Source organism: Pocillopora verrucosa, chromosome 13 (assembly GCF_036669915.1).
Source record: "Pocillopora verrucosa isolate sample1 chromosome 13, ASM3666991v2, whole genome shotgun sequence".
NCBI classification, from domain to species: Eukaryota; Metazoa; Cnidaria; class Anthozoa; order Scleractinia; family Pocilloporidae; genus Pocillopora; species Pocillopora verrucosa.
The window spans coordinates 15,022,723-15,047,630 of record NC_089324.1 but is presented as its reverse complement, the minus strand read 5'-3'; the positions used below and the strand labels follow the sequence as shown (position 1 = coordinate 15,047,630).

The 24,908-nt window shown below is 36.7% G+C and overlaps 3 protein-coding genes across 16 annotated transcripts in view; 2 read left to right on the top strand and 1 right to left on the bottom strand.

Moving 5' to 3' along the window:
• Positions 1 to 8,884, top strand: part of LOC131773280 (tetratricopeptide repeat protein 28-like) — a 57,363-nt gene extending 48,479 nt beyond the window's left edge. Inside the window, exons 1-6 of one of the 3 annotated variants that reach the window (XR_010716083.1) lie at positions 4,645 to 4,783; positions 5,506 to 5,585; positions 6,021 to 6,174; positions 7,536 to 7,697; positions 7,945 to 8,024; positions 8,736 to 8,884. The gene's annotated coding sequence lies outside the window, so the exon portion shown is untranslated. Of the gene's footprint in view, positions 1 to 4,644; positions 4,784 to 5,505; positions 5,586 to 6,020; positions 6,175 to 7,535; positions 7,698 to 7,944; positions 8,025 to 8,581; positions 8,707 to 8,735 lie in introns of those variants that run through there. The other 2 variants (XR_010716082.1, XR_010716084.1) reach the window with 2 other exon arrangements.
• The window catches only part of LOC131769528 (uncharacterized), a 102,570-nt gene extending 87,614 nt beyond the window's left edge, over positions 1 to 14,956 (bottom strand). Inside the window, exons 1-12 of one of the 11 annotated variants that reach the window (XM_066160807.1) lie at positions 14,715 to 14,956; positions 13,718 to 14,005; positions 13,501 to 13,581; positions 12,927 to 12,980; positions 12,533 to 12,614; positions 12,120 to 12,209; positions 11,880 to 12,002; positions 11,278 to 11,409; positions 10,920 to 11,006; positions 10,227 to 10,288; positions 9,477 to 9,534; positions 9,163 to 9,267 (exon numbers count right to left, since the gene is read on the bottom strand). In XM_066160807.1, the coding sequence (XP_066016904.1) occupies positions 10,273 to 10,288; positions 10,920 to 11,006; positions 11,278 to 11,409; positions 11,880 to 11,956 (312 nt within the window). In that variant the 5' untranslated portion in view covers positions 11,957 to 12,002; positions 12,120 to 12,209; positions 12,533 to 12,614; ... (2 more) ...; positions 13,718 to 14,005; positions 14,715 to 14,956 and the 3' untranslated portion in view covers positions 9,163 to 9,267; positions 9,477 to 9,534; positions 10,227 to 10,272. Of the gene's footprint in view, positions 1 to 9,148; positions 10,289 to 10,919; positions 11,007 to 11,277; positions 11,410 to 11,879; positions 12,003 to 12,119; positions 12,210 to 12,532; positions 12,615 to 12,926; positions 12,981 to 13,500; positions 13,582 to 13,717; positions 14,006 to 14,714 lie in introns of those variants that run through there. The other 10 variants (XM_066160806.1, XM_066160802.1, XM_066160801.1 and 7 more) reach the window with 10 other exon arrangements.
• Positions 606 to 2,020, top strand: LOC131774216 (uncharacterized). 2 transcript variants are annotated; one of them, XM_066160610.1, is made up of 2 exons: positions 606 to 824; positions 1,170 to 2,020. In XM_066160610.1, the coding sequence occupies exon 2, from the start codon at positions 1,187 to 1,189 to the stop codon at positions 2,018 to 2,020; it is 834 nt and encodes a 277-aa protein (XP_066016707.1). In that variant the 5' UTR covers positions 606 to 824; positions 1,170 to 1,186. The 2 variants fall into 2 exon arrangements, with proteins under 2 accessions (XP_066016707.1, XP_066016706.1); XM_066160609.1 differs by having other exon boundaries at positions 1,166 to 2,020.
• Positions 14,957 to 24,908: the final 9,952 nt, after the last annotated feature.

Here is a 24,908-nt window from a genome sequence, read left to right as displayed (position 1 = left end):
ACCGCCGTTTGGTCGACGGACGAGGTTGCGTTCACAATCTATCTATGGGGACGCAGAGAGTTTGAATTCACATTTCCTCGTCTGGTCAGAAATGCACATGGCATAGTATTCGTGTTTTCGTGTTTCAAGCGAAATTGTTAGTTAATTCTTTTGTTTCCAATTAACATATAAACGGGTTTAAACCCTGATGATCCAATTCTATTTTATTTTTAATACTGAGACTGCGTGCTCTCTTTGTTACGTACTTGTTCAAACGCATCTAATTCAGTATTTAAAATAATAAGAGGTGAGGTTGATTCAAAGGATTGCTCCTAATCTAACCCGAACTGATTAACAAGGATCTTTACATTCAATATTTCATTTAATTATATCATAAATCAGTGAAAAATATCTATATTTTCGCCGTAAACAGAAATGAAAAGAAGTATATCGACAGTTTCGCTGTTTGCAGTGACTCAGACAACGACTAAACTGCCAAGTTGTTCAATCAATTGATTTATGCATACAGTATTTCATTTTCGTCAAACGCTTAAACGTTAATTCATATGATCAAATTCCGTTCAAACAAGGTACAGAAATCAACAAGGAAATGCTTTGCATGGAACATTAACTCGAAAGACTGGAAAAGAAAAGGAATCTAGCTTCAAAAAGGGTCTAAATATCTTGAAGTTTTCCTCCTAAGAAATGACAATTGGAAAATACAGCTAACTAATGATTAACACGGGTTCTCTTAGCTGCGGAGTATCACTGTGTTATTTCCTTCCCAAGAAGCTGAGGCGTAATAAGGTTTGTCAAGAGATAATTCGCAGGAGAGCGAATAGAAGGTATGCTGAAAAATTATGTCAGTATCAGGGTAAACTGTATTGATCATACACGATTGTCTGGTGATCAAAGAAACCAATCACAAGTGCTACATACGTAAAAGCTGGTTTAGCTTACGGCGAAGGCACTTAAAGAGCGTGTTACTGTATTTACCATAACAGTTGTAATCTTTTAAGTTCTCAAGAATAAGAACTAGGGTAAAAAAAACTACCGTATATTCGGTTAAAAGTGATGGAGTCTTTCGACCACTTAGGGGTGCAGCTGATATCAATGGGAAACTCTTTGTAATATTTTTCTTATATTTGTTTCATTATAAGGTCAACTTAATTTTATCTTATCCTAGTCAGGTGGTGTTGACATTGCCATGACGACTTGTATCGAGATACGCCGGCCACTGTTACAGGAATCAGCCGATTGCTACTGGCACTTTTTTCCAGGACAAAGACAAAGAAATCCGTATCATGTAAAACTCTCAGCACTGGCTTTCAGTTTGTTGTTGCTATGGCAGCTAGTTGGAGCATTTCTGTACATGGTTCGTGATGTTGCTTGCTTCCGGGACAAATCCACTGCATATCAGTGCAAAACAGATGCGGCTTTCCCTTTTTCAGAGGATGTCACGATGGTGTGGCTGGCTTCGCTATGTATTTTCACCGCTATCTCTATAGCTGCCCTTCAGAATGTTCCGCAGTTCCCCGGTTACAAGGCAATCTTACATCTGCTCAAATACGTTCCTTCATTTTGGACTTTAATAATCCTTTTGACCGTCGCCTTGTTTCGATATGTTAAGCTACTAATTTCTATCAAATCTTTGTCATCTTGGGTCGTAATTGTTTGCTTGATGGTAAGTTACATTCTGAGAACTTTGGTCGTGGGATTTTTAAATTACACCAGGTTAAACTCCCTAAAGCAGAAATATCCCATTTACATTTTTGTTATATCTAAACTGACAGTGTTCTTTTTTTTCATTGTTACCTTTATCAATCTCATGGCTACCCTTTTAGCCCTGAGTGTGGAAATCCGCGAGATGCATAAAACAGATCGAGCTAAGAACTCGCTCGATTTGAATTTGGATACCGTAAACGAACTGCTGGAGGTCTTTGGTACAACCACTTTTAGAATTATGTTAATGAAATTCTTTTGGGAAAAGTTTTTCATCGACGACAGGAACATTCTTTGTTTCCATACACCTTTGGAGTGAGAAAGACAGCGAAAATCGAAAGAGTTTCCGAAAGAGTTTCATTCTCGTCCTCAGAGTCACTCGTTTTCGCTTACCCTGATCACATGACCAGCTCACTGAAATGATTGCGCTCACTTGGAGCGTAAAAAGTTGTTGCCTTTTCTTTTTATACAATTCCTGCTTCTTGTTGTTACGCCTTACCTCTTATGTAGATTAGTTTTTCAGCGATTCCATATCGTTTGAACTAAATGTTTTAAAACTTTCCCTCTAGTTAAATGTTCTAAATTTGTATAATTTACCTTGTTTTAATTGTTAATGTTGGAACAGTGCGACACATGAAAGACGCAGTGTGTATTTTGAACCACAAAGCCATAATTTCGTCATACTATACAGCAGAAGCTCTCTACTTCCGGTTTTCTGTGTCATCTACTTCAAGCTTGAGCCTCAGTTTTTCCCGTGAAAAAACAACTCCTAATATTAGACAGCAACGCTGTCGGCAAGTTTGTAGTTTGGGTAGTTGTCTTGAGATTTCGCGTCCGACAACGCTTCTGTTTAATTTTATTTGAACCTTACTAATCTTAATGAGTTCCTTTGAGACATTCCCAGAACGGATTGAGGTGGCAAGGTTGTAAAAAAAGCTTATAGAACAGTCAAAAGTCGCGTCCGTTTACCCGACAGGGTGACTTAACCAGGTTGTGTAGGATCTTTATACATCGGGTTAATGCCTTTATTTTGAGCTTAAATGAACTCTTTTGACGGATTTTCTAAGATTTCTGGTGTTGTGAAAGTCTGCTACAACTACCAATGATTGCTAAGTTTAATTTCAATACTTCGTTGCAGAGAACTGCCGTTCCGCGTTAGTTTTAAACTTACCTTAAAATGCTGAGGAATTGACAAAAAAATCTTAGAAAAGTAACAGTATTTACGTAAAAAAAATAAAATAAAATAATAAAAACCAGGACTCAATAAAGGATGTAGAAGCAGCCATTCAGTCAAATCTAACTTTCCTCAAGGCAATTATGAGAAGTTAGGTATGTTAGCTGTGCTACAACAAAAAAGGGAATTTATCACTCCAAGGTAGATGATGTTAAATCTTGTCTCAACTGACTTTAATTCAGAGGTTAAGACCACCCTAATGTACATTTGAATGCAGCTCTTGACTGCTGTGCCATGACTTTCCATTATGATCAGAATATTATTTTGAGTTGGATGAAGAACTCAATGCTGAATGCAAAGAAAAATTTCAGCATAAGTATTTTAGTTTCCTTTTGCTCAATGAGTGAGGTAGTGGTGTCAGATATGTTTAGTCACTGTCTAGCTGTTTTGAAAAGAAGTAAGGACTTAACTTAACTCAAAACTGTAAGAGGACTTTCCTCATTCGTCAAGTATAATTCAACTTCAAGTGCCATAATACATGTAATAATAATGTAACTTAAGAAACGACATGAGTAAATCTTATTCTTGGTGAACTTCAAACCTTAGTTTGAGTCACTTCATAGGAATCAATTATCAACTGATTGAGTAAATCAAATATGTGAACTCAAACTAAAGGGAAACTAGCATTAGAATCAAATAAAATTTTTAACTTTGTATATAACCTAGTCCTAGAAAGATTAAACAAAAACATGTACCATCATAAAAATTAAAAAATGGGTTCCATTTTTCCGTTTTCGCATTGAGTAGGATAAAAATTGGGGTTCTGGAGCATTTTAATATCCACCTTGATTTTTAAGGCAACTCATGAATTTAACCTTGAAATCAACCTTGATTTCAAAAAACAGTTCTTGCACATTTTGGAGACAACCTTGATTTCAAGGACAACTTAAATTATTCACCTGTGAATAATCTTCACACCCTCTTCAGAATTTCTCACTCGTGAGTTCTGAAGAGGATGCGAACAATATCAACTTGAACGATCCTCTTGTCACGCCATCGGGGTGTTAATTGTTCGTTTGAAGATTTTCAAATATTAACGTTGTATCTTCTCGCAAAGAAGTCGTGGCGTGCCTTCATTTGTTCTTCTATCGAAATTGTGTCTTTGTAAATGAGAAGTTATCTCATAAATAGGTCAAGAAGACTCCATGATCTTTCAGAATCTTATGATTCAATGGAATCCTACATTTGTTCTGATAGACATCAATAAACTTGTTCTCCTTTACATCTCCTTATTTCTTCATATCTTCCGCATGGCATCTGATCTTCGAAAGATCATCAGACTGAATACCTTCTCTGAACATGCTCGTCCTCTCATTCTCAGTCAAGAAGAGGTCCTCAAAGAGCTTGAATAGATCATAACCATCAGTGTCCTGCGCGATTTCTCCAGCGAATTTCACAGTCAACCTGTCAACAAGAGCTCTTGCGACATTGTTCACGATAGACATTGTTTGCGTGACCACTAACTGCCGAGTCAAAGATGAGTGAAAGAGATCCTGATACAAGGACAACTCCGTCACCAAGAATTTACTTAAAATTTGCTTTTTTGAATGAGTGCGTGACTCTATATCGGCAGAGAGCGAGACCGCGTGAGAAGTCGCAGGAATGGAGGCGCTTCGTGACAAAAGTCACGCACTTCCGGTTTTAAGCTTGCACAGAGTTATGGACTAGGGGACTCCCCCTTTCGTTTTTTACAGCGCGCAATTAAGATTCTTCGTTCTATAACGAAGCTGTCGACTCTCTCTTGATACTTTCTCAGTCTTACTGACTTTTTTTAAAAACACTTCCATGATGGATTGAGGAAGCAAGGTCGTAAAGCAGTCAAACGTGCCTTCCATTTCTTCGACAGAGGTAAGAACGCATGGTTGTATCAGATTTTTGAATGTAAGGTAAACACTGTTATTTCGAATTTCTCAGTCAACATTTTCTCCCTCAAATGCTCTTAATCTGTCCTAATTTTCTCTGATCTCCGGCAGTGAAAGACGTTCGTGCAGTTAACTAACGAGGATCGCTAACTTTTAGTTGATTCTGGGGTGTATAAATTGTATTGCCGCCTCGTGTTACTTAAGAGCTAATTAAGCTGAGCTTGTTTGAACAAGTTACAGCTGTCGACTTCACAAAAATTCGCAGGCAATACCCGGCATTTACCTTGGATAAAATAAGTAATTCGGGAGAATTAAAAGAAATATTCAAGTCATGGATTTGATTTTGTGCAGGAGCTGATGATCGGAACACTTTCAGTTTCGTCTGCGTGTCTTGCACACAATCATGATCGTGTTTTGCACCAGCCTTCGTGTCAGGCTAACATAAGTATTAATTTAATGTGCTCCCTTATTTACGAAGCATTTGATCAAAAACCTATAAACATTTCTAGCTTATTTCACGTGTTTATGTTTATTATTTCACACAGTTTAAAAGTAATTTTTTTTACTTTTTTGATAGACTGCTTAGATTCTCCCTTTTAATTGTACTGTTATACTGATTTCCTTGTTAAATACACGATGACTTTTCTTCAAATGTCACCTAATGATTTATTGGAAGTGTCCTTTCAACTAACTGCGTTTGATTATTAGGATTCCAATTCATCAACTGGTAATGATAGATTGGTATCTGAGTAAAGTTTACCTTTAAATTGGTAGCAGAAATTAGCCAGGTAAGCCTGATGAAATGCCAGGGGGAAAGGGGATGGACTGGCATCCCGTCCAAGAAGTGTAGTTACTCCCACTCACTTCATGTGAGGAAACCAGTATTATAAGCTCAGGGCCTGAATGGGCCACTGCTCAAATACAGACTTTACCTGACTACCTACAGCCTCTTAAATAATTTGAATTGCTGTTGTAACAAATTATATGAACTTGCGACACTTGCCCAATTTATTTCAGTCAATTGAAAATGTATTTTATAAATACTGAATCATATTTTAGTACATATCTTTGTTCTTTTGCTGCTTTTATAGTATGACATTAATTGCTTGTGATTTTGTGTCTATGTATCCCTCCCATTCCCAGAAGGGAAAAAATATTTATTTTACAACTGGGTAATATGTTGAGCAGATGTTTATTACCATTTACAACCAACTTTCTCTCAGGCCAGGATAACTTAAAGCAGCACCTTTGTAAGAAGCATCAGTCCTCTTACAGTTCCTATGGCTACAGAAAGAAGTCCAATTAAAGTTTCATGTGAAAATGAAGACTTACCTGAAGAAGAAAATGCACCAGATTTTGATGAGGACACTTTATGAGGTGAGCTGTGTTGAGCTTCAGCTTCAGTTATTGTTAGAACTTCTTCTATTCCACCATTTTCAAGAATGTAAGCAGATGTGGAGAAGGATATAATTATACACTGTATTATGACTCTCTTCTATGATTACAATATGCTGTTCATTTAGAGGATCTATGACACAGAAACCTTTGTTATTTTCTTTTCTAAAAGTTCAAAGCAAGTACACTGTACACAAAGTTATAATAAGTAAATACTTTATTTGATCATGGTACAGCATCCATTTTGTAAGTTTGCATCATAGTTACCATCATCATCATCATCATCATCTTTCCATTATAATTCAACAATCAATTGAAAGCTTCAACCTCCCCTCCCCCCTTCCTTTTCACCTGGGCAACCCACAAGCATTTGATCAATTTTCATCAAAGCCAAACAAGGGAAGGGGGGGGGGGATTGAACCTTGCCTGACTACATTGGGGAATTTGAATCAGAAGTGTCAAGACTTTATAATAGAATACAAGTGTTATATCGATCTCTAACTGTGGAGGTGTTTAAGGTAAACAGTGCACTTTTATTAACAAATGGCTTAGAAGGAAAAAGTTTAAAAGGTTTAGGTTTTATGCTTAATCATCATCATCATCATAATCATCACCATTGTTACCCACATTATAAGCATTATCATAACTATCATCTTTTTTATCATTTTTCATATCGTTTAGATAATAACACACTGTTTGTCTATAAGTAATATTGCTTCTGGTTGTTTAATGCTTGCAACATTTGGATCTAATTTACTCATTAACCATCTAAATGTATTGAAAGCAGAAGACTCTTCTACACCTATAATTATGCCAACTCCCCCTGATTATCAGGGAGTCTCACAGTCACTGAAGCAGACTCTGAGGGTCTCCCACATGGGTCATCAAACTTTCAAGATAAAAGAGGATTTGGTTCAGCTCCACACAGAAACATCACATTCGAACTCCAGATTTCCCAAATCTAATTTTATCTGCCCTTTTATTAATATTAGGGTTCTTAACTTAATTTTCTTGACTGCACTTAGACTGTTTCCAAGTAGGGATTACACTTTCTTCTAAACAACAACCACAACAGTAACTGAGTCTGATTGGTTGAGCTTTCAACCAAAAAATCTCCCATGAATTTACTGAGAGGGGTCTTTCCTGCGAAGGGAGAGGGGGGGACTGCACACATTATCTAAGCTTTTCAGGGGATAGGTTAAGTCAGGCAGATGCAAAAGTGGCATCTGGCACTAAAGGAAAAATCTGCAGATTTTGAATCTCCAGATCTTGGCAGTTCTGCTTATATTCACTAATAATTATTAACTACAACCACAGACTTTTTTAAAATTTTTTCTTTGCAGCCACAGCTGATGTTTATAGGAATAAAGGTAATGAGGCCTTCAAGAAAGGAGATTTCATCAATGCTATTCATTTTCACACCAAAGGAATTAAAATGAACTGCACTGAGAAAGAACTGAAGGCCAAGCTGCACAACAACAGGGCTATTGCACATTTTAAACTTGGTAAGATGATGATAGCTTTAATATGCATTTTTTTCTCTTTTGAAGCTATTGGGCTGTTAATAGTAGATTTCTCAAAAAGGTGATAATTTTGAATGTAGGCCTTGTCTTGGCCTCTTAAACATACAAAGAAGTAACCTCTTACCCCAGATATCAATGAGCATCACAAGTTTTTCCTAAAATTATTGTAATGGTGGTTGGTTAAAATGCTACATGTATGGCTGATCAGAGATATTTATTTCAATAACAGGAAATCACCAGTATATTCACTAGGGGATGCAGAAGCAGCCATTGAGTTAACTCCAACTTTCCTTGAGGCAATTATGAGAGGTTAGATATGATAGCTGTGCCATAATAACAATAATAATAATAGTAATAATAATAATAATAATAATAATAATAAAGAACTCAACCCTCTAAGGTCAAATGAATTTCAATCTTGTCTCAATTGACTTTAATTAAGAAGTTGAGACCAACTTGATGTACATTTGAATCCAGCTCTTAACTGCTATGCTGTTACTTTCCATTAATTATGATGAGAATATTATTTTGAGCTGGATGAATTAAGAGCTCAAAGTGGAATGCAAAGCAAAATTTCAGCATGAGTATTTTAGTTCCCTAAGCTTGATGAGCAAGGTTAAGTGGTGTCAGATATGTTTAGTCATTATCTAGCTGTTTTAAAAAAGAAGTAAGGATCAGGACTTACCTTCACTCAAACCTGTAAGAAAACTTTCCTCATTTGTCAAGCATATCAGGAAGCCAATGGGCTTATGGAGTAGAGCCACTTTACTTACAACAGTATTTAAAAAATAATAAGTTCTGTGAATGTGCAGCTTTGCCAATACAGTGTTTATTTAAGTAAAAACTCTTGCATTTTTGTCTTAAAGCTAAAAAGATTTGACAAACTAGTGAATGAAACAGCTCTGTGATCACTGCGCAAGGATCAAAGGTGGTAAATCTTGTCTTCATCTTGGAGACACAAACAAAATAAAACACGTTGGATATCAGAGGCTAATGATGCCGAAACGTTTTATTTTGCAGATCCTCTTTTACTTTGTCTGCCATTTTGGATTTCCCTGGTGCACATTTGATTTGAAAACACTGCTGGTTTTATTCGATGGCAACTGCAGAAGGTGTTTCATGTGTTCTTGTGTGCTACATACAGGGAATAACATGGGAAATACTTGGGGTCCATGGGAACTAATTCCACCAATAGTTTTTTACCAGAAGCATGGTTCATGGTTGCTGCAAGTTCTGGGAAAAGTCAGGGATATAAAGATTTCCTCAAGGTCAGAGAATATACATCTTTGAAAGAAGACTGGCAAAATTTGAAGTAATTATCTTGCATTTTAATTGGACCTTTCATGATTATGTTATGTTTACAAAAATTAAGAGATACATACATGTATGCCCAACTTCTTATGAAAGTTCTTATTTGTAACTTTGGCTGTTAGCATGTTTAACAGTCTGCTCTGTTTGCAGTTGCTGTCATATTCATTACTAAATAAAATGATGAATACTACAGAGAGAGCTGTTGTTATGCTTCTCTTCGTAAGGAGATCCTCAAGGATCTCTGCAAAAAAAAAAGCATGCAATGTTCTTTGCAGCCAGTTTTTGATGTAACACTAGGAGACACAATTGATCTTGATAGCGGTAAAATTATGCACTCCTCCATGTTAAAAGGACTAAAACTTAGTCATGACTCATTCTCATGAAGATACTGTTAAATTTGAAACCCCTAAAAAAGCCCCTAAAATTTGAAAACCCTCAAAGATCCCCTACCATGCATCTTCAGTGCTCTTGCTTTCAGTGCCTCCTTATGATCACAACAGAGACATAGCTGGAAGAAATTGGGTAAAACTGACATGATCTTGTTACAGTAGGCCAAACAAGGACACTGAGAAACCTTTAATCTCTAAAGTACTTCATATGTCAATCACTGTGCAACAGCTTGACAACTGATCATGCAACATTGGTATGCAGAATGAAAAGACAATAAGAAAAATCTCCCCCCCCCCCCCCCATCCCTGACATGGTGTATTGAAGTATAGAAAAATCTGACAGAACTTGAATCTCTGTTTACAAAATATAAACAAAGAAAAGACAATATGAAACAATTTCCCCCCAACCCAACATGATATCTGTAGAAACTAGTATGCTTTAGGTATTCTGGACACAATTCTATGTATAATACAGAGTTGTGTCCAGAATACCTAAAACAAAACAAAAAGGAATCAACTGAAAAACACTCATAATTTAACACATTCAATGCTAATAATATAACAATAAGCTTTTCAAGGAGTTTTGAATCTAAAATTGTTTTCACTTCTTCTTCACTTTAACTTTCAATTACACTTGTCATAATTTGTACCCACTAATTAAATGTCACAGAATGTAATGCAATCCAGTACATCACAACATCAAAGTTATTACCTTCATTGCTATGCCATTCCAATATTTGAAAATGCTAAACAAATGCATTCATATTCTTTTCTAGCATATACTTCATACAGCTTTTAATGAAGTACTTACTGTAGAACAAAACAAGTTCACCAACATCATTTACCATAGAAATCTTTCACTTCACATTGTTCCTAGAAAAAGATGAACACTGTCAGCAAATGACAGGCATTATTATTAATAGTAAAACAGACTAACCTCCCATTTTTGACAGATGTTTTTCAATGAAAATTTCTTTTTAATTGATCTTGCTGTTACTTGAAAACACAAACTTCAATTGTCTAATACCAAAAATATTTTTCACATTCATAAAATCTTAGCACATGCTTGATGGAAATTTGAGCCTGTCAGCCATTCACATGTATAACATAAATTTATTACAACGTGTTCAATCTCATTTAACCCTTCTATAGGCAGTTCACAGTCATGCTTTATCTTTCAGTTCTAATAGACTCCTTCTTTTGCTCTTACAAAGGACTACAACACTTGAAACATCAGCTTTAGAATTTCTTTACAGAGACCTATTTACATTATCAACTCAGTTAATGAAACCAGATAATCTCTTTCTAACAGTTTCTGCTTTTTTTCTGATTGCATTTTTTAATGTCAATGGCTTTAGTTTTATGAACTCAAACCAAGTGCAGTAAAATCACTTTCAGCAAATCCACTTGGTTTTAATTTTACAAGAATATCACAAATCAATCAGTATGATATCATATTTTTCAATTATAAAATAAACTACATGTATTTGTTTCTCATACTCACAGGATGAATGGTTTGGCAAGCTTGAAAACAGCTTTCAGGGTGAATTTGGCCTTTAAAATGATGCAAAAGTTCAATTCTTCAAAGAACCTGCAGAAAAAAAAAATTGAAAGAGATGTTACAGTTTAATTTATATCATTTATTTACAAAAATCTGTCAGATAAAACCATATTCTGTACTCTATCAGCAAAATAATTGTCAGTAATACATCCACTGATGTACAAAGTTATCAGCATCATAAGATGCTTTTTACCAGTACCAGTATAATTCACCAAATTTATCATCAGACTTCTGACTTTGTTGATTTGGTTGCTAATATTTGAAGTAGGTATATGTTTCCATCAGTACAAACTTCTCTTACCTATTCTTTAATAGTTTGTAGAATTTTTTTACCAATTGAATCAAACAAAGGTTTGCACCATCATCCTCTCCATGGATAACAACTGTGAATTTGTCAGTGACAAGATTTTTCTTGATGTACTCTTCTACATTTCTGAATTCAGAGATCAAACAAAGATGATTAACCTACATTATACATGTAGTTATAATGAATAAAGCTTTGCACCATCTTCCTTTACAACTGTGAAGTTGTCTGTGACAAGATTTTTCTTGATGTACTGAGTACATCAGGAAAAATCTTGTCACTGACTTCTACATTTCTGAATTCAGAGATCAAACAAAGATGATTAACCCACATGTAGTTAATGATTGGTAATACAAGATGTAGAATCTTGGATTACAGGAAACAAAAAATTTACCTCAATTTCAATGCATTTTGCACAACAAGGAATAACTGAATTGTATATAACCATCATGTGAGTATCTACACTGCACTTTCGACTGGATCCCAAATATCCTGAGCAGAGTGTACATCTAATTACCACCTTAAAAAAATTTTCTTTTGGATAACATAGTCATTAACATAGTTTAGTCATTAACATAGAATTAAAGAAATACTCTCACTTGGGAGCAGAGATTGTCAGTAAGCATCTTTGATTTTGACCTTCGGAACAGTTTTGATACCAAAGGTACCTTCCCATGCAGCGTTCAAAAGGAAAACATCATTGCCTGATTCATCACAGTGATCTGAATAAAGAAATATTTAAAACTCCTTTCAGAAAAGATTATCATACCACTTTTAAGACTTATTTTCTTAAACTACATGCACCAAACACTCAAGCCCTTGGGATTTCAATCACTCACCACTTTTTGTGAAGAAAGAGCTGACATCATATTCATCACAAGTAAGATGAGATTGCTCCAAAGCAATGCGATGTACTTCAACCTGTGAGTCTGCATGGTTTGAAAAATTTTGGTTAAATAGTGACATTTCCTTTTAATTCAATTGTAGTTAATTAATCAGAGGAAATCCTTAAATTAATTATACATTAATTATCTCAATTAACCCAGACAATCACACAACTTTTCACACACCTTGCAGTTGAAATCTCATGCAATACAAAATGGTTAACATAAAAAAAACCTTTCACCTTTAGGTATTTTATCTATCATTCATAGGAAAATACTCATCAGATACAAGAGCTTACTGTCAGTAAAACCCTGAGCATGATACAATGTTATTGCGGCCTTAAATTTTTCACCACAAAGATACTTACATTACAATTTACCTTTCTCAATGTCCCCTGTTGTTGGCCTAACCGCTGAAGACTTTCGTGGCCATTTGAACCATCAGGATTTCTAATCAAGAATAACATCATTCAATCATTAATCAATGATCAGCCCATGTTGATTGAACTTATTAACCACTGTCTTGATTTTTAAACAGGTTAACTGTCTACATTATTTATTCTATAGTAAACATTTTCCTTCTCATAGGGTGACTGTTAATGAGCCCACTGATAATTTAGGTTATCCCAAGGAAAATCAACAGCCACCATTTGCCAAAGGACACTCTTACATCATCATTTGGCAAATGAAGGTGAAAATAAAATCAATAAAATTTAATTAATGAATATATCAACATTAAATAAATCAAAGGTTCTTTTATACCAAATACCAGGCTCAGGTGATCAACAGGGGGGTCAGAGCTTTCCTGAACAGGCACTATGAAGAGGTCAAATGGTTAACAATTTGAATGTTTATTTTTATGTTTAGTAGATATGTAAACATTCACAGAAAATTCCTTGATTACTCCCTATGATAAAACATCAACTATATTTCACTCATGGCAAGGTTTATACTGAGTCTACAAATGCATAATAATTGCAAATGACTCTTTCTTCAGCTTAACCCTATTTAACATGTTACTTCTTCCTGTAATATTCACACATTATCCAGCAAACAGGTGGTGAGAATTCTCAAACTTATCTGGTAGAACTTTTTACCTTGATCTAATCAAATACTCATAACTAATTTACAAGGAAATGTGTAGCAGCTAGTGGGGAGAATTAACATTCAGATATTTAAGTTAAAGGGTTAAAACACTGGCAAATTTTACAAAAGTTAACTATCCTAAGTAATAACAGATTGAGAGAATGTTCCAACTGGAATATACAAAAGGCTAACCGCAGCCCTTGGCTGAACTACTTGCAATAGAACATACTCATTAAACAGCAGTAATTACCTTCTTGACTGGGGGCATCGATTGCTGGGGAGGCCTCATATTTCTGAGCTGGAATTGGAGTTCCTCCTCCAGGCTCAAAGACTGCAGTAAGACAAAAAGTTAACTATCCTAAGTAAGTACAGATTGGGATAATAGTCCACCTGGGTTACAAAAGGCTAACGGCAGCCATGACTGAACTTATTGCACTAGAGCATACTCATGAAACAGCAGTAATTACCTTCTTGACTGGGGGCATGGACTGGAGTTCCTCCCTCAGGCTCACAGACTGCAGTAAGACTAACTCACTTGGTGTCACTTCAATATAGGATGATGTCAAGTTTCCACACACATTTCAAGATGATGCACTACTATTACCAAAATCTCTCTCTGACTGTTTAGTGCTACTTGATACCCTTAGAACAACATCCCCCAAGCTTGATGCAGCTGCTTCTATTATTCTCTCAATGTAAAGGTCAAGCTGCTGTTCCTTGATTTTCATTGGCTCCCTAGAACTGGGAGTAGCATTCTGTAAGTAATAAATCATTATAATTATTTCTTAGCTGAAAAACTGTGAAAGAGAAAAGTATTAATAAACTTCCTAGTTGCTGTTATAATATTAATGACAATGATTAATTAAAAAAGGCATTTGCATGTTATGATTGATTCTTTTGATACAAATTGTTCCTGAAGCACAGCATGCACTACACTTATTTGAAACCCCATTTGAAGCCAGCTAGTGCATACATTAAATTCTATATTTAAACTCAAGAACCTGGTACTTAATAGGCTCCTAGCTTTAAGGCAGCTAATGCGTCAAGTTTAAAATGAAAAAAAATAAAATGTTTTTTACATATTAAAAAGGAGAAAAGTCACTTTAGAAAAGTAAAGTAGAAACTATTACCCTGGTCTTGAATTTCCTTTAGAGGTTCAAGTAGTTCATGCATGATATACACACTAAATCTTAATTCTTTAGAGTTCTGTCACAATATACAGACTGGTAAACCAAAAGCTGGTAAATCCTTATAGGTTTATGCATAGTGGACTCAAAGAGATTTGATAAACAGGGTTTAAAACTAGGGAGAATCTAGTGCACTTTAGACAAGGTTAGTTAGTTTCCAATTGGGAAATGTTGAAAATAAGCTAAAAAGTGCGCCATTGCAATATGTAAAATAATCCAATTGCGCTCTTTCTTGAAAAGGTAGATTATCGCATTTCTATGACAATGAGACCCTCACCATATAAATTTAGTGTCCAGCAATTCGACAAAGAAACGGCCGCCATACTAAAGTGAACGTTTGAAGAAAATGAACGAGCAGCTGAAGATTGCTTTCCTCTCTATCGATCACTTAGAGTTCTCCTTCACGTTTTTGGACAGAGATACTTTGTCCAATACTCTCTAATACTCTCCTTTCATAACGTCTGCCAGACGATCGATTGGGATTCGTTAGAAAAGTTCGCCATGTTTTAGCCTTAAATTCATTCCCTGCCCCTCCCCTATAAAGACAGTGTTTTGACTCGTAACCAGGATCCACGCTGTGCCCTGACACTTTTCTTGAGAAGATTCCTTTTAAGCAAAGGGTGGCGATCATCCCCAAATGTTGAAAAAGTTAGTTCAAATAAAAATAATGACGAATGAGATTAGCAATTCAGTATAAACGAAACTTCGCTAGTAAATAAGTCTTCAGCCTGTAAGCGCGCGCAAAAATACCGCACTATAGCACGAATAGGAAAAAACCTTCTTGTTCAGATATTCCATCTTGCAATGTTTTCCATAGTGCTATGTTGTCTTGAAAATAGTTCGTTTTCTGCCTATCCCTTGTCTGCACTTACCTGGTATCCTTTCCACTTGCAGCCCGAGATTTTTGACAACTCTGCTCATGAATGACGCGCGCGCATTTTATTCTCATTTCACGCGTGAAAAGATCCACTTGCCGCGACAAAATCTTCCCGAATTCTCATTGTTCTTAACCACACAAAACGCTGAAAGATCGAAACCTAGTCAGATTTGTTCTGACCATGCGCCATTTTGGACTACTAACAAGGCCATCCGGAGCGATGCTATTCCGTCGACCTCTAAGACTGTTGTATTTGTTGTTGTTGTTGCCATGGTTGTGTTGTTGTTTTATTCGTATAAGAGACGCATTTTGATTATCTAAGACCTGCCCCCTTGATTTCGCAGACGTTTATGTTTATTAGTTGGCTGTAGCTGTCAATAAGTAAGAATAGGATTTCCTTGCGCTTGCTTTGGTGCCCGCCCTTTGGAGTTTCTTTGGTCCCCAGCTCCGTTTTTTTTCCATGCTCCGTGTTCATTTCAAACGGTGTCACTTTTCACTTGAGTTTTGGGGATATGAGTCCAATCCAAAAACAGTAATGAAAATATTTGCGTGATGCATATAATTTTTTCAATGAGAAGCTAAGTGATCGCAAAAGTAACATTACAAACACCGTGCAAAATGTTGATTTTATTTATTATATATTATTATATGTTATTTCCGCTTTAATATTACTTTTAGCTAACCCTTTCTCATTATTCAGCTATTTATTCTTGGTGTCAAATTTCCTTGCGTTTACACCTGGTCCTTCATTCCCTACGCTTTGTCTCTTGGCTTCCTCTTCCAGCACATATGAATTCTTCTTCTTCTTCTAATTTAAAGACAACTCAACTTTATGTATGCAGGAGCCCAAAGGCCTGGCACACGACAAATTCCGAATGTGTCCGACGAAATATAGCTAGGATCTTATTTTAACAACCCTAAGTACAAAAAAATTAACAACGGATAGTACTCACGTTTACAGGGCTCATCTCTTTGATTGCTTCCATCACTTTCTTCAATTTTCCTCCGAATGACTTATGAAGCGCCTAACTCCAACCAACGGAAAGTTATAATGACGGGTTGTAATTTTCGCGCGTCGTGATGACGTAACAGACGAGATAATAAACCAATCAACAGATTGTAAACGTAACTTCTGCCTCGTTTTCAGGCGCCTTTACACTGGTTTAGGAAAGCGTGGGAAACTGACCGAGTGTGCAGACTGCTGTATAGGAGGATATTGACAGATTTTAACAAACGTTCGCCCATTGACTGCCTCAGGCTCTAATTTACTCAAAGCGATTGCAAAAGCAACGGACAAGTCCAAGAAAAGAGACTGAGAAAGATCGGGAGTTTGTCAGGAAAAATAAAGAGGTGCGTCGTTTTGCAGGTAAACCAGTGTAGGGCTGTCGGTTGCATTGGCCACCACGATGCGCTGACCACCGACCGCGAAAATTTAACACAGACTTCTCGCAAAAGAAGGGTTCTGGATAGAAGAATGAGAAAGATCGGGAGCTTTCCAGGAAATAATGAAAAGAACGCGTCCTCCCGCAAGAAAACCAAGTCTTCAAGCAAGCTGTTTTGTCGTTGATGCTTAGTTTGCTTGCGAACAAATGAAAATGAGAGAAACATATGAATACTAAGTTCTGCTTCGTACGTAGCATGAAACCACTTGGCTATAAATTAACGAACGTTCCTCGCCAAAAGTAAGCTTCGCTCAACGGACCCCTGAATGATAGAAAAGAGATGATATTAAACCTTTGACCACAAGAAGTGACCATTAAGTAAGTTTTGGCCCCAAGTTCATTACAGAGTTTGAAGGACAGGCAATGAAAAGACAAAAAGTGACTAAACTGGATTGAAGCTTTGATATCACAACAAATTGTCGATATCAAAAGCATGGAAATATATATAGAGCACCAGATATGAACATCCATTTTCAGATGCTGGGAGTGAGTACGTAGCTTCCAAAAACTGGAAAGGTTTCTAGAAAGTATTTCACTTTGGATATCATGGTTCATTTTACCTGATCCGTAAAACATTCTACGAGGTGGCTCTTCTTGTCCACTGACACAAATTGTCAATAAACAATGCAGGTGAACGTAGAGTTTAAAAATCTCAATTGGCCGGAGGCAAACCAATCGGCTATAGACAAAGTGCAGCCAAGGAGTTGAGCTCGAGCAATCGAGAACAAATCCAGTAAGTTGCAGGGTAAAGGACTTTAACCTGGAACCTAGTGCCTTAATCCCTCGGGCACACAAAATTAACGCTGTTATTTCTGTGAGTCGTGACGTTTGTTTTCCTAAAGCAATTCACACGCAACACACGCCCTCTAGTATCAGGCTTCAGGAGTTTTGTGTTTCATTTCACGTCATTTTTCACCTCAAGCGAACGCCAGATAGTTTGTATTGTACTGTTTTGTTTTTCTTCCCACCTACCCTCCCACCCTCGGTGATTTTACGTGATGTCATAGGGTGGCAGAGAGGTTTACTCAGCACATCATTGGCTGTTGTTTACTTTTCGTTCGTATTCTTAATAAACTTCTCTCTGTGCCGAAAAGCGAATTGTGTTTTATTTGTGTCAGGGAGCGTAGTTGGGGAATAAGTTTCTTTTGGGAAAGGCTTTTCAACGACGATAGGAACATCCTTTACAACCGCATTACTTTGGAAGGAAAGAAAAATCACAGGGTGCCCACTCTCGTCCTAGGAGCTACTCCTTTTCTCTCATTTCGAACATGAGGAATGCTTGTGGATTGTGTTTCTAAGACTTACCTCATAAGTTAAGCGTTTAGGGTAACAAGGAAACATGTCAAAATAATAAAAGTAATAAAATAATAAAAAATGTCAAAATAATAAAAGTAATTATAAATCGTATGAAAGTGAGAGAATAATGTTATGTGAAGCGCTCGAGAAGTATTTTATTAATGTTAAGGTATATGTATACGAAGTATGCTGAGTTTTTGGGAGATTTCTACTCCAAGTGCAGTCTATTAAGTATATTTTGGTTGCTTTTGGCCTCGCAACAGCTGCAGGCATTGTAATTAACAACGTATGAATAAATGGGTTTAGTTTCTAAGGAAATTGTGGTGCTGCATCGGTGAGGGGTACAACGAGATAATTTGATTCTATAATCCAACTGCACAAGGCAGAGTTCTAATAACGCGAATATATGTATATACCACATGTGTACAGTTGGTTATTTTGTTCTGTAAAAAAATCTGTTTGACCGGTAGGCTGCGCACGCTGCGCTTCTCTATCCACTTTGCTTTTCCCGCCTTATGAGAAATGAGCAGAAAGACTTGGCGGAAAAAAGCAGTTGGATCATAAATAACCTAGTAGACTATTCATTGGTGTGTAGTATTCCCTAGTATTTTCACTCCTTGTTTGAATTCGACGAGCCTGTGGGGGAAGTCAAAATACGGCACAGCTCCTAAAAATACTCAGGTATGTCACCGCCAGATAAAGAAAATCAGAATAAATCACCTTGAATCTTATTTCGCAAGATGATCATCTCACAGCTGGAGCTTGGGCTGCCTGTGGTGTGAGTTCAGATAAGTTAAGTTTTTTTTTTCCTCAAGGTGAAGTAACACGATATTTTCGTCCGTCTGAAAGTCATGCTCTTTTTCTGTTACATGCCCAACAACTCATGTTCCATAACGTACCATAAAAACAACGTCCGGAGTCCGTTAGAACATACCCAATCATTGCACTACATGAAAATTAGTTAATTTTTTACGTGTTTGAATTGTATTCCACCAACCAAATTCACATTTACGCGCGCCCGTGTATTATTCACTATTCATGACTCATTCCCTCGGGAAAGTTCACAATGTATCATCAACTTTTGGTTTTCCTGAGAATGTCACGCAATGGTAAAAACATCAGTATGGTCGTGAAACAAAAAGTGAGTCATTTGCATCCTGTAGCGGTCAAGTAAACATCTTTGGTGGCAGCGAGAAATTTTTAACGCTTGCCATCCCCAGCTCGAAGCGTTGCTTCCAAGTTATCGTGAGCTAAATTTCAGAGGAGTAAAATCAAAATATTCCTACGTCGTGAGATCACTAGGAAAAGAGTACCCTCTCGACACCGTTCGTGTTATAAGTCACCTTCTGAAGAACTCATCAAAATATCTTCGGTCTTGCAAAATTTTACATATTTAACAGGTTATTAAGGACGAATTCAACGCTGCATCGCTGACGAAACGTCGTTTTAAGGTAAGCTCTGAAATAATTAATTAGACCAAGTGGATTTTTGTCTCACCCACTCGCAGTGTTCCATCAGTAACATTGCCAGTTTGTATTAACAAAGAAAAACTTATTACATTGTAAAATATAGACAATCCGGTATGAGGCGTGGGGTCCTGGTTTCATATAGGTCTTTCAGCAAAGTGAGCCGGCAACAACACACTAGACCATATGATCGCAGACAAGAGCAAGTTATGAAAATGTTATCGATCTAAAGTGCTGTGTCCCTGCTTAGTCTATTTTCTTAGAAGAATATTTAGTGAGAACTGAGAAAACTGAGTGTTACGAGATAATCTGAAGCCTTTTTCCTTTTTATTTTGATTATAAACTACCGTCTACGTGTTACATCCTTTTCGCATTATAGAAATTGAAAGAGGAAGCAGTTGTCACAAACACATGTTTCGAGGGGAGATGTAAAACGCTCCTTGCTTATTAAATGATACAAAAGTTGGCAGGTATTTTCAGTCAGAGAAAAATTTAAGGCGACAAATGAAAATACGAATTCTTTAACACATCATTTGACTTCTTTTGAAAAATGTAGGTTAAATTAAGAACACAGCGTAACTGAATATTTATCAGCACACCTGTAGAAAATGAAAAAAAGCTGAAATCCAGCTCGCACATAGATTTTGGAATAATCGATCGTCTTCTTTGCCCTTTTTTTTGTCCTACATAAATTAACGAGTGAACCACATGCTCCTCGTTCTTTTTCGTCATAACTCGAGTCGGAAATTTAACGAAAATTTGAAATGAGATTGCCTAATTGCATTTGCTTGTTCCACATAAAATCATGGGTGCACTACGTGCTACCCGTTCGTGATTTTCATTGAAGGCATTCTGGGTGGCGAATATTTATCTGTTAGTTTAGTTTGAAATGGCAGAAGGAAATAGTCCAATATGAAAGAAAGAAAACATTAGTATTAATCCGAGTCATTACGTTAGTGCCATACCTCCTGACTGTGGTGTACTCAAAGTTCTACGGAGCATGCCCGAAGGTGTTAGGTTTCAAAAACAACATGACGCGATCGGTAAGAAGTAAAGATCGTGTAGATTATTATTGCTTCTAAAGACAACAGGAAATATAAACCCGGGGTAAAATTGTATCAAGTGGAAAGACTTGTCAGCAAGCGGAAATCGTCGAACAAAGTTTCGCATATTATCATGATAATTGTGCAGAGTTGCAAACAATGGACAGCTGATTTTATGACAAGCGTATTTGCGTGTACACTATAATAAATCACATTTGAATTACCTACCATAAAATACCTTGCCAAATTTCCAAAGTGGCTACCAAAACAACGAAAAAAAATTGCCGATGCGGCGAGCCTTTTCTATATTTTTCGCCTTGTTGTGACATCCCTGGTGAAAATCTTTGAAGGATCTTTAAAGTTCCTACAAGATCTTTATGAGAACCTTTAAAGATCTTCAAAATTCTTCTTAAGATCTTCAAGGATCTTTCATTTTCTTGCTAAGATCTTCAAGGATCTTTCATTTTCTTGCCAGGATCTTCAAGGATCTTCAAAGTTCTTGCTAATTTTGCCAAATTAGACTTCGCTCCATTGCGTGTCATTTCCTTGTAAACAATTTGCATTTAATCACGCATTCTAACCGCAATATCCAACCCCACTGGAAAAAATTTACACTAAATGCTACTGATAGTGAACTTTTAACGGAATTATCCCGCGTTTTAACTTTTTCTACGAATAAACTCGGCTTTTAACTACCTTGAACTTAATCAAATCGCGTATTTATTCCTTGTAAACAACCTGCATTTTATAAGGTATTTCACACAAAGTGGGCAAAGTCCAGATAGGCAACAACCAATCAAGGAGCCCTCTCTCAAATATTATCCTTTTCTCTCGTGAAATGTATCTTCATTTGGTCGAGATCGCAATATATCCTTGGTTAGAGTCTATTGGAGATACAACAGAGTTTCAGTTTGCTTTTCGCAGTAAAATTACATGGAATTATATTTTTCAGGCATCTAACCGCAGACAAATAATTTTGATTGTCTCTCTGTTAGAGGAACGGCAGTAAGTGTGGTCTCTTTCGAAACTATTATTGGTCTCATCACGCTACGCGCTCTCTCTCCGTCGGGGAATAGATGGCGTTGTGTGACGAGACCAAACAACTGCTGCGAAGGAGAAAACAGTAAGCGTGGCACCAATCCATTTTATTTTTGCTTGGAAGTATTTAGACAGTAGAGAAAAAAGACCACAAGATACTTGTGTGAGTTCAGCTAAATTACCTTTTTTCTCTCTCTCTCTCTGAAGGTGAAGTAATGCAATATTTTCGATCTTTTATAAAGTTATGCTCTTTTTCTGTTACAAAAATGAAAACATTAGGTACACAAAGTGTCCCATCTCATCCCACCCGGTCAAAAAAAATAACTCTTGCATGCTACGCATGCCTATGTTTTTACTTGGAGGCCAGAAAATTCACAATACACTAGATTAGTGTAAGTGACATTAGTGCATGACCATTACCTTGCTTTCTTGAGCTGTACTGGGAAATATTGGCACTATGACATTTCTATACTGCCGTAACCTTGGGCCAATATTCCCTAGTAAAGACTCGAGCTCGAATGGTTAGTAAGAAGTTAGTATGGGCTTTCGAAAAAATGATCTACACTGTACATGCATCTCAGGCTATTTTGAATTCCAGAACAATTGATATCCTTGTTGCTCTACATTTCTTGAAATTTTTTGTACGTGAAGGCAGCCAGCAAGGATTTTATGATATTTGAAAAACAACCAGTCATGATTATCAGTATAATTAAAGGTAGCATCAAAGACAAATCAATTCTATATATTTCATTGTTCTTCCTGTCATAAGTGTCCAGTTAAACTAACTGCCAGCTGCACAAATATGGATGTCGGTTCAACTGGAGGAAATTAAATAAAAAACTTACATATTTGTAAGTTTTGACCAGTAATCCCTATTTAAAAATCAGATAAGAGAATTTTACTTTGGTTTTGTAAAAGTTGTTTCTTATGAGAAAGGATTCACCATAAACTCTCTCCTCTTGTGGAGACATGGTGGCCTTATGATTAGTGAGGTGGAGTCAGGGTCAAGAGATCTACGTTTGTAACCTGGCCAGGTTATGTGTTTTGTTTTTGTGCAAAATAATTTACTCTCACAGTACCCCTCTCCACCCAGGAGTATAAATGGGTACCAGAAATTAGTCAGGGGAACCTGATGAAATGGCAGGAGGGAAGAGGGAGGGGGGGGGTAACCATGGGGTGGACTGTCATCATGTCCGGGGAGGAGTAGTAGTACCTAGTCGTTTCATGTGAGGAATCCAGGATTATAAGCTCAGGGCCTGAGAAAAGTTGTAGGACCTGATAGCATCTTAGGGACGGACCATTAGATTTTTGATGCGGGATGGGGGCGGGGGGGGGGGGGTGTTGGGGGGTTGGGCAATAACCCCCGAAAAAAATCGAGCGAGGGGGCAATGGAAGAAAACAAATCGTGCAATTGGCAAACCCCCCCCCCCCCCTCCCGCATCAACAATCTAATGGTCCGTCCCTAAGGTACCTTTTACATTATTCCAAATTTGGTTTCATCCCGGAATGAAATGAATTTCATACCGCGTTTACATGCAAGATAGTTTAGATTATAAAAACAAGTAGTAAAAACAAGTATTTACGTCCCTTTTCTATGCTTTCATCGCTCCTAAAGAGGATCCATACAGATATGAGTGTCGTACCGCGTTTACTTTATACAGGTACAAAAGGTCGTCCAAAATAAGTGTTTCGTTCTGGAATGAAAACCTCAATAAACTCATTCAGAAATGACTCGTTTCGAATAATTTTACTCTGGTATCATGTGGCAACCGGGATGAACTCTTTCTTGAACAAAACTCATTTCGATATCGTGTAAAAGGCCCCTAAGAGTTTTTATTCCCAGAGCATCATGCTTTGCTTTTCCGCCAGAACACTATAAATTTCAATAGCGTTGAAGCAACAGCCCGCTTTGAACTGCTACGCTGCCACTGAAACAACGATTAGTGACCACAAAAGTAACATATTGTAATATTGTCAATTCAACATAAACAAAAATCTTCATACAGGGTAAATTTTCATTTGTGTTGGTATCAATTATTGCGTGACTAGCTTCTCACATAACTGGGATAGGGGAAAACACAACGTAAATACCCAAGCGTAATATAATGACCGAAACAGCTTATTGGTCCTATGAAATCATAAATAAACTAGGTAAGAGTGTTATGTTAGATTTTTTTTACAAATTGTAGTGATTTATGCCTCGATATGTCAATAAAAGGTGGCGACAAGTAGGCACACCATGTATATTTCATTGTCGCTAGCAAGTAAATTTTGTCGGACTTTGATTTCGTCTCACGATAGAACAACACAATTACACAAGAAAATTTTTACAGTAACCTTATAACCATCCCTTTGTTTTAATAGCTAGAAGCTCAGTAGATTCTGTCATTTCGGTCACTGTTAAAACTGTCTTTTTTTTATGCTACTTTTCGACATAGAAAAAGTATGTCGGACAAAAATATTCACCAAAAAATAAATATTTTTTTGCCAGCCTCAATAAAGTCAGGGGCTTAAGTTAAGATGATAAAACAAAGGATTATGCCGACAGAAATACCGGAGGTCAAGTAAATTCGTTACATGAGGTCACACAATTCGGGTAATATTCAGAGTGAAAATTTGCATATTTGAGCGGTCGAACGAAAAAAATCATTTCTCAAAAATTAAAATATATTTTCACAAAAAAACTGCACCACAATTATTAGGACATATTAGGCTACAAAATATGAAAGTAGGAGAGAAAACGAATTTGGGCGACTTGCCGCTGTTTGTCTGATGCATGTTGACATTAGCTCTTAACTGGCTTCTGGTTTTGTGTCTATGTATCCCTCCCATTCTCAGAAGCGGAAAATATTTATTTTGCCACTGGGTAATATGTTGAGCTGATGTTTACAACCATTTTCAATCACCTTTTTTTCAGGCCAGGATGACTTAAAAGAACAACTTTTTAGGAAGCATCAGTCTTCTTACAGTTGCTATGGCTACAGGAAGAAGTCCAATTAAAGTTCCATGTGAAAATGAAGACTTACCTGACAAAGAAAATGCACCAGATTTTGATGAGGACACTTTACGAGGTGAGCAAGGTTCAACTTCGGCTTCAGTAATTGTTAGAACAATTTCTAGTGGATCAGTTTCAAGGATGCCAGCAGATGTGGAAAAGGATATATACAGAGTATGACCGCTTTAAAGGATATTTGGCCAGTCATGACTCTCTTCTATGATTACAATATGCTGTTCATTGAGAAGATCTATGACACAGAAACCTTTGTTATTTTCTTTTCTAACAGTTCAAAGCAATAACACAAAGTTATA

Bases quoted from the DNA above. Each gene is read 5' to 3' on its own strand.
- LOC131774216 (XM_066160610.1), top strand. From the start codon at position 1,187: ATGACGACTTGTATCGAGATACGCCGGCCACTGTTACAGGAATCAGCC.